Source organism: Cololabis saira, chromosome 2 (genome assembly GCF_033807715.1).
Source record: "Cololabis saira isolate AMF1-May2022 chromosome 2, fColSai1.1, whole genome shotgun sequence".
Classification (NCBI taxonomy): Eukaryota; Metazoa; Chordata; class Actinopteri; order Beloniformes; family Belonidae; genus Cololabis; species Cololabis saira.
The window spans coordinates 55749816-55762815 of record NC_084588.1 but is presented as its reverse complement, the minus strand read 5'-3'; the positions used below and the strand labels follow the sequence as shown (position 1 = coordinate 55762815).

The 13000-nt window shown below is 53.6% G+C and overlaps 1 protein-coding gene across 1 annotated transcript in view; it reads left to right on the top strand.

Moving 5' to 3' along the window:
* The window catches only part of LOC133418579 (probable E3 ubiquitin-protein ligase HERC1), a 142982-nt gene that overhangs the window by 93792 nt on the left and 36190 nt on the right, over positions 1–13000 (top strand). The window contains 9 exon segments of the mRNA XM_061707349.1: positions 164–280; positions 1723–2071; positions 2959–3080; positions 3156–3379; positions 6374–6642; positions 7021–7073; positions 8186–8386; positions 11847–12021; positions 12679–12940. Of these exon segments, the coding sequence (XP_061563333.1) occupies positions 164–280; positions 1723–2071; positions 2959–3080; positions 3156–3379; positions 6374–6642; positions 7021–7073; positions 8186–8386; positions 11847–12021; positions 12679–12940 (1772 nt within the window).

Here is a 13000-nt window from a genome sequence, read left to right as displayed (position 1 = left end):
ATAGTGCGGAAAATACGTTATATATGTGTTTATTTCACTGCATAAGCACTTCTGCTCAGATACTGCAGTTCCTTACCTTACCTTTAACATGTGCAATGACACTACAGTTGAATCTAATCTAATCTAATCTAAACTAACCGCCTCTTCACCCGTGTTTCTGCAGCTCTGTCCGACCCCAGCTCCAGACTGTCCACGTCTCCTCCTCCTCCAGCCATCGCCGTCCCGCTGCTGGAGATGGGATTCTCCCTGCGCCAGATCAGCAAAGCTGTGGAGGCCACGGGTCAGTCTGGGACGGGGGGGATCGGGGGGGCGGAAGTCCCGGTGGGACGGGGGTCCAGGTGGGACGGGGGTTTTAGTTTAGTTTTTTTAGAGTTTTAGTTCGCTGTGGTTTCAGATTCAGAGAAACTTTATTCATCCCCGAGGGTTAATTCAGGACAACTAAGCAGCAATACAAGACAGTAAATCTGCTCAGCTGCCGGCCGGTCGACCACAACGAGCAGCGACCCGAAACCGGAACAAAGCAGAGAAAGGTTAGAAATTACTATATACACAGTGAGAAAGTGCAAAAAAAAACCTCAGCACAGAAAGCACATGACAAATTTACATCAACTTCACAATACTTATAGCCAGGAAGGCGTTGAAAATAGGGAGGTGGTTATCAGAAAATGTTTGTGTGGCGGTGAGTCCATGAACACGCTCAGAGCTGCTCTCAGCCAATGTCCTTGATGTTATCAGACGGCTCGGTCAGTTCTGAAACAGGTCCACAGATGTTCCTGAGAGGGGAGGGCTAGTGGGGGCAGAGTCACCTTGTTTACATTCCACCAGGGAGATTGTGACCAGAGTGATCGGCCAAACCGCTCTGTCAAGGCCAGATTATAGAATCAACAATTTTATTGAAAACAAACAGACTCAGTAATTTTCCGTCTGCCTTCAGTCTCTGGTTCATCAATGGCGACTCCAATCAGACGAATTTGTGATCAATTCCCGCCAAGCCGAGCTTCCAACTTCTCCAAGGTCTTTTCCATCTTGCCAATGAGCTCAAAGACTGCCGCCAGCCTGCAAAAGCCTGCATCCAGCTTGCGGCCTTGCTCCAACAGCGTTAAAGTCAGAGTGTTAGTCGCAGCGCTGATCCCTTCAGTCACGTCCGGCAGCTGAGAGAGGGCCAATGCAGCTGTCACCGACTTGTGCGTTTGACGATAGACGAGGAATCCCCCCGCTCCAATTAGGAGAAATCCTGCTATCATAAATCCAATTATGAAGCATCTTCAACGTCCTCGACAGACAGAATCTTGATACATAAAGGCCTCCAATGTTTCCAGGAATCCATTGTGTATCCAGCAAAAAATGTCCCATCGGGGCAGGAGGGCTCCCTTACCCCCTGACTTCTGATTGTGCTGAGAGACCAGTTAATCAATTCCATGATTGTAGAGTTTTGTGGTGGTGTAGAGAGTTTTAGTCTGTGGTGTAGAGAGTTTTAGTCTGTGGTGTAGAGAGTTTTAGTCTGTGGTGTAGAGAGTTTTAGTCTGTGGTGTAGAGAGTTTTAGTCTGTGGTGTAGAGAGTTTTAGTCTGTGGTGTAGAGAGTTTTAGTCTGTGGTGTAGAGAGTTTTAGTCTGTGGTGTAGAGAGTTTTAGTCTGTGGTGTAGTGAACGTGTCGTGTGTTTGAACGTTTCCTGACCCTGAACGTGTCGTTTGAACGTTTCCTGACCCCGACTGTCCCGCAGGAGCGCGGGGCGAGGCCGACGCCCAGAACATCACGGTTCTGGCCATGTGGATGATCGAGCACCCGGAGGACGACCACGACGAGCCCAGGGGGGGCATCACCCGCGGCCACGACCACGACGAGCCCAGGGGGGGCGTCACCCGCGGCAACGACCACGACGAGCCCAGGGGGGGCATCACCCGCGGCAACGACCACGACGAGCCCAGGGGGGGCGTCACCCGCGGCAACGGCTCCGACTCCTGCCCCGGGGCAACGTCCTCCTCCGGGGGCAAATCTGGGGACCGGAGCTCGTACCTGAGCTCACCTGGAGACACCGACGCTGCAGACATGGAGGAGGGATTCAGTGAGAGGTAGGACCTGGGGGGGACCTGGACTGGGACCTGGGATCTGGAACCAGCACAGGGACCTGGCACAGGTCATCCAAGTGAGGGCCGCGGCCATTGCCAGCTGGCGCTCCAACCCGGAGACTGTGTCAGGAGGGGCTGCTGATAAGAGGGGGGGGCCAGGAAGGCGTTGGATATGTGGGGAGGGGGGTGTGTCAGTGTGTGTGTGAGAGTCTGTGACGCGATAAGTCCGAGAACCTTCGCCCAGAGCGCAGCCAAAAGTCCTTGATGTTATCGGGCAGCGGTACAGTTCTGGGAGGGAGATCCGCAGGTGTTTGTGGGAGAGGGGGAGGGTTGAGTTGGGTGCAGAGCGTCATGTTTACATTCCTCCAGGGAGATTGTGACGAAGAGGCCTGCCAAGCCGCTCCGTCAAGGCCAAATCAAATCAACAATTTGCAGGCAGCTCAGTAATTTTCCGTCTGCCTTTCAGTCTTCTGGTTCCTCAATAACTCCGATCAGACGAATTTGTGATCAGTCCCCGCCAAGCCGGGTGCCCAGCTTCTCCAAGGTGTTCTCCATCTTGTTAAAGAGCTCTAAGACCCCTGCTAGCCTACGATTCTGTTCAAGAATCACATCCAGCTTGCGGCCCTGCTCTCCCAACGTTACAGTCTGAGTGCGGAGCCCCGTGCTCAATCCTTCAGCAGCTTCGGGCAGCTCAGAAAGGGCCAGAACGGCTCCCGCAGACTTACGCGATTGTCGATAGGCCAGGAAGATCCCCACTCCAATTAGAAGAAATCCTGCTATCATAAATCCAATTATGAAGGCCTCTTCATCAGGTTTCTGGTTCCACTGAGAGGTTTCTGGTTCCATTAAGAGGTTTCTGGTTCCATTGAGAGGTTTCTGTTTCTCCGCAGCGCTGACGGGCTGGACCAGGACGGGGCGTCGGCCTCCAGCGGCTCCGCACTCCGCGGTCGGCCCTCGGCCGGCAGGAAGCACCGCTTCGACCTGGCGGCCCGGACGCTGCTGGCCCGCGCCGGTGAGAACCCTGAACTTCCTGTCCCAGCTGACCTGAACTTCCTGTCCCAGCTGACTGAACTTCCTGTCCCCCTAGCCGGGCTGTACCGCTCGGTCCAGGCCCAGCACAGCCAGTCCCGGCGCGAGGCGTCGGCCCTGCAGCAGCAGGACCCCGCGGCGCTGTACGACTTCCACCTGGACGAAGAGCTGGAGATGGACCTGGATGACGAGGCCATGGAGGCCATGTTTGGACCGGACCTGGCCACCGACACCGACATTCTGGGAATGTGGATCCCGGAGGTACTGGACTGGCCAACATGGGTGTGTGTGCCGCTCCGCTACGGGCTAGCTAGGTGCCCTCGCCTGCCCCTCGCCTGCCCTTCACCTGCCCTTAACCTGCCCTTAACCTGCCTTTAACCTGCCCTTAACCTGCCCCTCACCTGCTCTTAACCTGCCCTTAACCTGCCCTTAACCTGCCCTTAACCTGCTCTTAACCTGCCCTTAACCTGCCCTTAACCTGCCCTTAACCTGCCCCTCACCTGCCCTTAACCTGCCCCTCACCTGCCCTTAACCTTCTCTTAACCTGCCCTTAACCTGTCCTTAACCTGCCCTTAACCTGCCCCTCGCCTGCCCTTAACCTGCTCTTAACCTGCCCTTTACCTGCCCTTAACCTGCCCCTCACCTGCTCTTAACCTGCCCTTAACCTGCCCTTAACCTGCCCTTAACCTGCCCTTAACCTGCTCTTAACCTGCCCTTAACCTGCCCCTCACCTGCCCTTAACCTGCCCCTCACCTGCCCTTAACCTTCTCTTAACCTGCCCTTAACCTGCCCTTAACCTGCCCTTAACCTGCCCCTCACCTGCCCTTAACCTGCCCTTAACCTGCCCTTAACCTGCCCTTAACCTGCCCTTAACCTGCCCTTAACCTGCTCTTAACCTGCCCCTCACCTGCCCTTAACCTGCCCTTAACCTGCTCTTAACCTGCCCTTAACCTGCCCCTCACCTGCCCTTAACCTGCCCTTAACCTGCCCCTCACCTGCCCTTAACCTGCCCTTAACGTGCCCTTAACGTGCCCTTAACCTGCCCTTAACCTGCCCTTAACCTGCCCCTCACCTGCCCCTCACCTGCCCTTAACCTGCCCCTCACCTGCCCTTAACCTGCCCCTCACCTGGCTACTGCTAAGAGCTAACTCCCCCCCCCCCCACACCTGTCAATCACAGCAGATCCACCTGCTCGCCGCCCTTAACCTGCCCTTAACCTGCCCTTAACCTGCCCTTAACCTGCCCTTAACCTGCCCTTAACCTGCCCTTAACCTGCTCTTAACCTGCCCTTAACCTGCTCTTAACCTGCCCTTAACCTGCCCTTAACCTGCCCCTCGTCTGCCCTTAACCTGCCCTTAACCTGCCCTTAACCTGCCCCTCACCTGCCCCTCACCTGCCCTTAACCTGCCCTTAACCTGCCCTTAACCTGCCCTTAACCTGCCCCTCACCTGCCCTTAACCTGCCCTTAACCTGCCCCTCACCTGCCCTTAACCTGCCCTTAACCTGCCCTTAACCTGCCCCTCACCTGCCCTTAACCTGCCCTTAACCTGCCCTTAACTTGCCCTTAACCTGCCCTTAACCTGCCCCTCACCTGCCCTTAACCTGCCCTTAACCTGCCCCTCACCTGCCCTTAACCTGCCCTTAACCTGCCCTTAACCTGCTCTTAAACTGCCCTTAACCTGCCCTTAACCTGCCCCTCACCTGCCCCTCACCTGCCCCTCACCTGCCCTTAACCTGCCCTTAACCTGCCCTTAACCTGCCCTTAACCTGCCCCTCACCTGCCCTTAACCTGCCCTTAACCTGCCCTTAACCTGCCCCTCACCTGCCCTTAACCTGCCCTTAACCTGCCCTTAACCTGCCCCTCACCTGCCCTTAACCTGCCCTTAACCTGCCCTTAACTTGCCCTTAACCTGCCCTTAACCTGCCCCTCACCTGCCCCTCACCTGCCCTTAACCTGCCCCTCACCTGCCCTTAACCTGCCCTTAACCTGCCCTTAACCTGCTCTTAAACTGCCCTTAACCTGCCCTTAACCTGCCCCTCACCTGCCCCTCACCTGCCCCTCACCTGGCTACTGCTAAGAGCTAGCTCCCCCCCACCCCCACCTGTCAATCACAGCAGATCCACCTGCTCGCCGCTGAGCTAACGCACATAAATGTTGCTTCACTGATGTGGCCTTGCCTCATCCCCGATCAGCTGCATGCTAGTCGTAGCTCGTTGTGGCTCATCGTAGCTCATTGTGGCTCGTCGAGGCTCGTCGTAGCTCGTCATAACTCGTGGTAGCTCGTCGAGGCTCGTCGTAGCTCGTTGAGGCTCGTCGTAGCTCGTCGTTGCTCGTCGAGGCTCGTCCTAGTTAGTAGAGGCTCATCGTAGCTCGTGGTAGCTCAATGTCGCTCGTCGTAGCTCACCGAGGCTCGTCGTAGCTCGTCGAGCTCGTGGTAGCTCGTGGAGGCTCGTCGAGCTCGTCGTAGCTCGTGGTAGCTCGTCGAGGCTCGTCCTAGTTAGTAGGGGCTCGTCGTAGCTCGTCGAGCTCGTCGTAGCTCGTCGAGGCTCGTCCTAGTTAGTAGAGGCTCATCGTCGCTCGTCGTAGCGCATCGTCGTAGCTCGTGGTAGCTCATCGAGGCTCGTCGTAGCTCGTCGTAGCTCGTCGAGCTCGTCGTAGCTCGTCGTAGCTCGTCGTTAGGGATGGGCGGTACAGACTAAAAAATGTATCACGATAATTTCTGGCATTTATCCTGATAACAATAAAAATGACGATAAAAAAATACCAATTCAACTCCACCTTTGTAATCTATCACCACATTCAGTCTTTGGAGCCAAATCACCGCTCTAAAAGATACTAAACTACACCAATTACATTGAATTGATCTTTACTTCCTTCCTTCCTTCCTTCCTTCCTTCCTTCCTTCCTTCCTTCCTTCCTTCCTTCCTTCCTTCCTTCCTTCCTTCCTTCCTTCCTTCCTTCCTTCCTTCCTTCCTTCCTTCCTTCCTTCCTTCCTTCCTTCCTTCCTTCCTTCATGTACGTTGTGCGTGGATTTGACACAGAATCATAAATCAGTTTTACACAAAAACATCATCAACAGGAATTTATCGTTTTTACCGTGAGATACAAATTCTTACCGTGGGGAATTTTTTGGACGGTTTATCATGAACGGTAAAATATCACCCATTCCTACTCGTCGTAGCTAACCCGGTGTGTGTGTGTGTGTGTGTGTGTGTGTGTGTGTGTGTGTGTGTGTGTGTGTGTGTGTGTGTGTGTGTGTGTGTGTGTTTCCGCAGCACGTGTGCGAGGCGGACGACCGCGACGAGGCCGTGGTGTGTGAGCTGTGCGAGGCTAACGTGGCTAACTTCAACCAGCACATGAAGAAGAGCCACCCGGGCTGCGGGCGCAGCGCCAACCGGCAGGGTTACCGTAGCAACGGCAGCTACGTGGACGGCTGGTTCGGGGGCGAGTGCGGCTCCGGGAACCCGTACTACCTGCTGTGTGGAGCCTGCAGGGACAAGTTCCTGGACCTGAAGACCCGGACCAGGACCCCGGTGGTGGAGAGGTGAGACCGGGACCTGGACCAGGACCTGGACCCTGACTTTTTTCTCAAAATTTCGACTTTTTTCTCAAAATTCCGACTTTTTCTCAACTTTTTTCTCAAAATTCCGACTTTTCTAAAAATGTTGCCTTTTTTCTCGACTTTTTCTCAAAATTCCGACTTTTTTCTCAAAATTGCGACTTTTTTCTCAAAATTCCGACTTTTTTCTTGACTTTTTTCTCAAAATTCCGACTTTTTTCTCAAAATTTCGACTTTTTTCTCAAAGTCAGATCCAGACCTGCAGGTCCTCTACAGACCACTAGGGTCCAGATCCAGACCTGCAGGTCCTCTACAGACCACCAGGTGTGTCCCTGCTCTCTGATTGGTCGGTTCTGTGTTCAGGTACAAAGGTCAGGCTCCAGATCTCCTGGGGAAGCAGGACAGCGTTTATGAAGGTAAGTCCAGCCCCCACCTGGACCCTGGTGCATTCTGGGTAGTGTGTGGTGCATTCTGGGTAGTGTTTTACTGGTGCATTGTGGGTAGTGTGTGGTGCATTGTGGCTAGTGATGCACCGAAATTAAAATTTGTGACCGAAACCGAAAATAATAATGAACACTTGGCCGAATACCGAACAATACCGAACATGGTTCTTCAGCAGTTTTTCATTTATTTTGCCAATTTTTTCACCTTTGCATAAATCAAATAAATTAGATTTATGCATGCTTTTAAAAGAAAAAAATCTTTTACAAAATTACAAGGTAGAAAATATTTATTGAACATAAAAAACTGAACATTTTTTAATTTCCCAGCATTTCTTAAATATTCCAGCAGACATTATACCAGCAAAGAACAATAACTTAACATAAATAAATTAGCAAAATACATTTTTTGGCCATCTTTGAGCTTACGTTAGGCTTAACTGACTGAACATTGTAACATAGGCCTTAAAACAATAAAAATGTTTTTTATCATTTCAAATGATAAATCAAACTTGTAGCTGAAAGACTTTGCAGATGTTTCCCCTCTAGATATTTGAGCAGAACATTCATTGCAAACAGCCATTCTTGTATTATTCTTTGCCACTCTAAAATACTTCCACACTGCTGACATGTTTGCACCACTTCACTCCACGCTCTTCCACGTTTGATTTCCTCATCTAAACCTGGAATAGATTGATTTATGTTGTTTTGGTTCCACCTGCTGGTGAATGTTGGTAAAATTCTTATGGGGTTACTTTTTGGTTGGCCAACGATTTATTTTTGTGGTGCAGCCGTTACGGAGTGGCCAGTCTATTTCCTTATATTACAACGCCGTTATTAATTGTTCGGTTTTTTTCCCACTTATTCCACCGAACACCGAAAGTGTTTTTTTTGCCATTTTCGGCCGAACAATTTCGGTTACCGAACAATCGGTGCATCACTGATTGTGGGTAAAGGTGTGACCCCTGACCCTGCAGAGGACTGGGACATGCTGGGTAGTGTGTGACTGGTGCATTGTGGGTAGTGTGTGACTGGTGCATTGTGGGTAAACGTGTGGTGCATTGTGGGTAAACGTGTGACCCCTGCAGAGGACTGGGACATGCTGGACGTGGACGAGGACGAGCACCTGACCGGGGAGGAGGAGTTCGAGCTGCTCTCCGGCCCGCTGGGCCTCAGCGAGCGGCGGGCGGTTCCGGAGCCGGTCCAGTTCCCCGACAGCGACCCGTTAGGAGCCTCCGTCGCCATGGTGACGGCCACCAACAGCATGGAGGAGACGCTGCTGCAGATCGGTAACGGTTTTATGTAGTTTTACAACAGAACACACAGGAAGGAAACAAACTAAAACAAACGTCCTGGTAGCTAAGCAACATGCTCCCCGGGCTAGCTTAGCTCCCCGGGCTAGCTTAGCTCCCTGGGCTAGCTTAGCTCCCCGGGCTAGCTTAGCTCTCTGGGCTAGCTTAGCTCCCCGGGCAGCTTAGCTCTCTGGGCTTGTGTTTTAAGTGATCCAACATCGTTCAGGTCCGAAAAGCCAATTCTCTATAGCTCATCAGCTCATCAGTAACATGAGCAGGTCATTAGGAGTAAATGGAGTCAGCCAGGGATGTGCAGCTCCATTTACTGCAAGGCAGGACAAGACAATGCAGGACAAGACAATGCAGGACAAGACAAGACGATGCAGGACAAGACAAGACGATGCAGGACAAGGCAAGGCAATGCAGGGCAAGGCAAGACGATGCAGGTCAATGCAGGGCAAGACGATGCAGGGCAAGGCAATGCAGGGCAAGGCAATGCAGGGCAGGGCAATGCAGGGCAGGGCAATGCAGGGCAAGGCAATGCAGGGCAAGGCAATGCAGGGCAAGGCAATGGAGGGCAATGCAGGGCAAGGCAATGCAGGGCAGGGCAATGCAGGGCAAGACAATGCAGGGCAGGGCAATGCAGGGCAAGACAATGCAGGGCAAGACAATGCAGGGCAGGGCAAGGCAATGCAGGGCAGGGCAATGCAGGGCAAGGCAATGCAGGGCAAGGCAATGCAGGGCAAGACAATGCAGGGCAGGGCAATGCAGGGCAGGGCAATGCAGGGCAAGGCAATGCAGGGCAAGGCAATGCAGGGCAGGGCAATGCAGGGCAAGACAATGCAGGGCAGGGCAAGGCAATGCAGGGCAAGGCAATGCAGGGCAGGGCAATGCAGGGAAAGGCAATGCAGGGCAAGGCAATGCAGGGCAAGGCAATGCAGGGCAAGACAATGCAGGGCAAGACAATGCAGGGCAAGGCAATGCAGGGCAAGGCAATGCAGGGCAGGGCAATGCAGGGCAAGGCAATGCAGGGCAAGGCAATGCAGGGCAAGGCAATGCAGGGCAAGGCAATGCAGGGCAAGACAATGCAGGGCAAGACAATGCAGGGCAATGCAGGGCAAGACAATGCAGGGCAGGGCAATGCAGGGCAAGGCAATGCAGGGCAGGGCAAGGCAATGCAGGGCAAGGCAATGCAGGGCAGGGCAGCTTAGCTCTCTAGGCTTGTGTTTTAAGTGATCCAACATCGTTCAGGTCCGAAAAGCCAATTCTCTATTGCTCGTCAGCTCATCAGTAACATGAGCGGGTCATTAGGAGTAAATGGAGTCAGCCAGGGATGTGCAGCTCCATTTACTGCAAGGCAGGGCAAGGCAGGACAAGACAGGACAAGACAATGCAGGACAAGACAAGACGATGCAGGACAAGACAAGACGATGCAGGACAAGGCAATGCAGGGCAAGGCAAGACGATGCAGGTCAATGCAGGGCAAGACAATGCGGGGCAAGTCAATGCAGGGCAATGCAGGGCAAGGCAATGCAGGGCAAGGCAATGCAGGGCAGGGCAATGCAGGGCAGGGCAATGCAGGGCAAGGCTATGCAGGGCAATGCAGGGCAAGGCAATGCAGGGCAAGGCAATGGAGGGCAATGCAGGGCAAGGCAATGCAGGGCAGGGCAGGGCAATGCAGGGCAAGACAATGCAGGGCAAGACAATGCAGGGCAGGGCAATGCAGGGCAAGGCAATGCAGGGCAGGGCAATGCAGGGCAGGGCAATGCAGGGCAAGGCAATGCAGGGCAAGGCAATGCAGGGCAAGGCAATGGAGGGCAATGCAGGGCAAGGCAATGCAGGGCAAGGCAATGCAGGGCAGGGCAATGCAGGGCAAGACGATGCAGGGCAAGACAATGCAGGGCAATGCAGGGCAAGGCAATGCAGGGCAGGGCAATGCAGGGCAAGGCAATGCAGGGCAGGGCAATGCAGGGCAAGGCAATGCAGGGCAATGCAATGCAGGGCAAGGCAATGCAAGGCAATGCAGGGCAAGACAATGCAGGGCAAGACAATACAGGCCAGGGCAATGCAGGGCAAGACAATGCAGGGCAAGGCAATGCAGGGCAGGGCAATGCAGGGCAAGGCAATGCAGGGCAGGGCAATGCAGGGCAAGACAATACAGGGCAGGGCAATGCAGGGCAAGACAATGCAGGGCAAGACAATGCAGGGCAGGGCAATGCAGGGCAAGGCAATGCAGGGCAATGTAGGGCAAGGCAATGCAGGGCAAGGCAATGCAGGGCAAGGCAATGCAGGGCAAGACAATGCAGGGCAATGCAGGGCAAGACAATGCAGGGCAGGGCAATGCAGGGCAAGGCAATGCAGGGCAGGGCAATGCAGGGCAAGGCAATGCAGGGTAAGGTAATGCAGGGCAGGGCTATGCAAGGCAATGCAGGGCAAGGCAATGCAGGGCAAGACAATGCAGGGCAAGACAATGCAGGGCAATGCAGGGCAAGGCAATGCAGGGCAGGGCAATGCAGGGCAAGGCAATGCAGGGCAGGGCAATGCAGGGCAATGCAATGCAGGGCAAGGCAATGCAAGGCAATGCAGGGCAAGACAATGCAGGGCAAGACAATACAGGCCAGGGCAATGCAGGGCAAGACAATGCAGGGCAAGGCAATGCAGGGCAGGGCAATGCAGGGCAAGACAATACAGGGCAGGGCAATGCAGGGCAAGACAATGCAGGGCAAGACAATGCAGGGCAGGGCAATGCAGGGCAAGGCAATGCAGGGCAATGTAGGGCAAGGCAATGCAGGGCAAGGCAATGCAGGGCAAGGCAATGCAGGGCAAGGCAATGCAAGGCAATGCAAGGCAATGCAGGGCAATGCAAGGCAATGCAAGGCAATGCAGGGCAAGGCAATGCAGGGCAGGGCAATGCAGGGCAAGACAATGCAGGGCAAGACAATGCAGGGCAGGGCAATGCAAGGCAATGCAGGGCAGGGCAAGGCAATGCAGGGCAATGCAATGCAGGGCAAGACAATGCAAAGACAATGCAGGGCAGGGCAATGAAGGGCAAGGCAAGACGATCTAGTGCAAGCCAATGCAGGGCAAGACAAGCTAAGCTAGCAGGAAGCTAAGCTAGCAGAGAGCAGAAAGCTAAGTTAGCAGAGAGCCAGCATTATTCTCTCCCACGTCTCTACATTGCAGTCTGTCTGAGTTAAACCAGAAAGTGCCATGAACATGTTTGGACGTGTCCAGTGGGGTTCATATCAGCTCTGATCTTACAGTTTTACTTCAGGTCAGTTCAGACGATGTAAAATCTTAAACTGACAGCATGTCTAAGATGGATGGGAGATGATAAAATTCCCTGTATTATCTTGTGCCAAGTGTTGTCTGTGATTTGCTCATTTAAATCTGTGTCCCATTTATAAATTGCTCCATCCTCCGTGTCGTGGCAGCAGACTGATGTTTGTTCCTCCAGGTTGCCAGACGTCGGTGGATAAGAGCTCGTCCGGCCGGGTGACGCTGGGCGAGCAGGCGGCGGCGCTGCACAACCCGACCGACCGCGTCACGGCGCTGCGGCGGGTGACGGCTGCCGCGCAGGTGCTGCTAGCCCGGACCATGGTGATGAGGGCGCTGTCGCTGCTGTCCGTCAGGTAACCGTGGTGATGAAGTTTGAAAAAAGACTTCTTGAACACCAAGTTCAATTTTTATACAGAAAATAATAACAGAACATCTGAAACAAATGATTATAACAATCTATTGGAGAGAAAAAGCTTGTTATTTTGCCTCATTAAACCATCATGTGGAAGTTTCATCATAACTTCTCCTCAGCTGCCGGTTCACCTGCCGATCTTCCACACACTTTTCTACAGATTGGAGAAACTACGTTTCTACATTTTCTGTTATATCTTCTCTTATTTTCTTCTCTTTTCTTTCTTACTCCTATTTTTATTTTTATTCTTGATGACAGGGGTTGGTTTTGTCCTGGGGAGTTCAGTTCAGCATTTACAGATATCTGGCTCCCTCTAGTGGTGTGATGGTGTAACGTCTAGACCTGAATGGAAGACGACCAACACTTTTTCAGTCTGATTTCAATGCAGAAAAAGCTTCACTTACTTCCTCTTGCTTCGGTACGAGCCCATTAAGAACCAGGTTTATCTTATTTTCTGTTCGGTGAGTTAGGTGAAGGATTCTGTCGTCACATTGAACTTTTAATTACCGCCTGAAATCTTATTGTTGGAGATGTTGAACCCAGTTCAGAGTGATTTATGTGATGGGAACCAGAACCTGATCCTCTCTCTCCTCCCCAGCGGCTCCAGCTGCAGCCTGGCCGCCGGCCTGGACTCCCTGGGCCTGACCGACATCAGGACTCTGGTCCGGCTCATGTGCCTGGCGGCGGCGGGCCGGGCCGGCCTCTCCACCACGGCACCGGGTTCGGGCCCCGACCGGCCCCGCGGGGCCACCAAGGCCAGCAAGCCCATCTCCTGCCTGGCCTACCTGAGCACGGCCGTGGGCTGCCTGGCGTCCAACAGCAGCACGGCCGGGAGGCTGCTGGTGCAGCTCTGCACGCAGGTACGAATCTGCTGCTGGTGCAGCTGCACGCAGGTACGCATCTGCTGCTGGTGCAGCTCT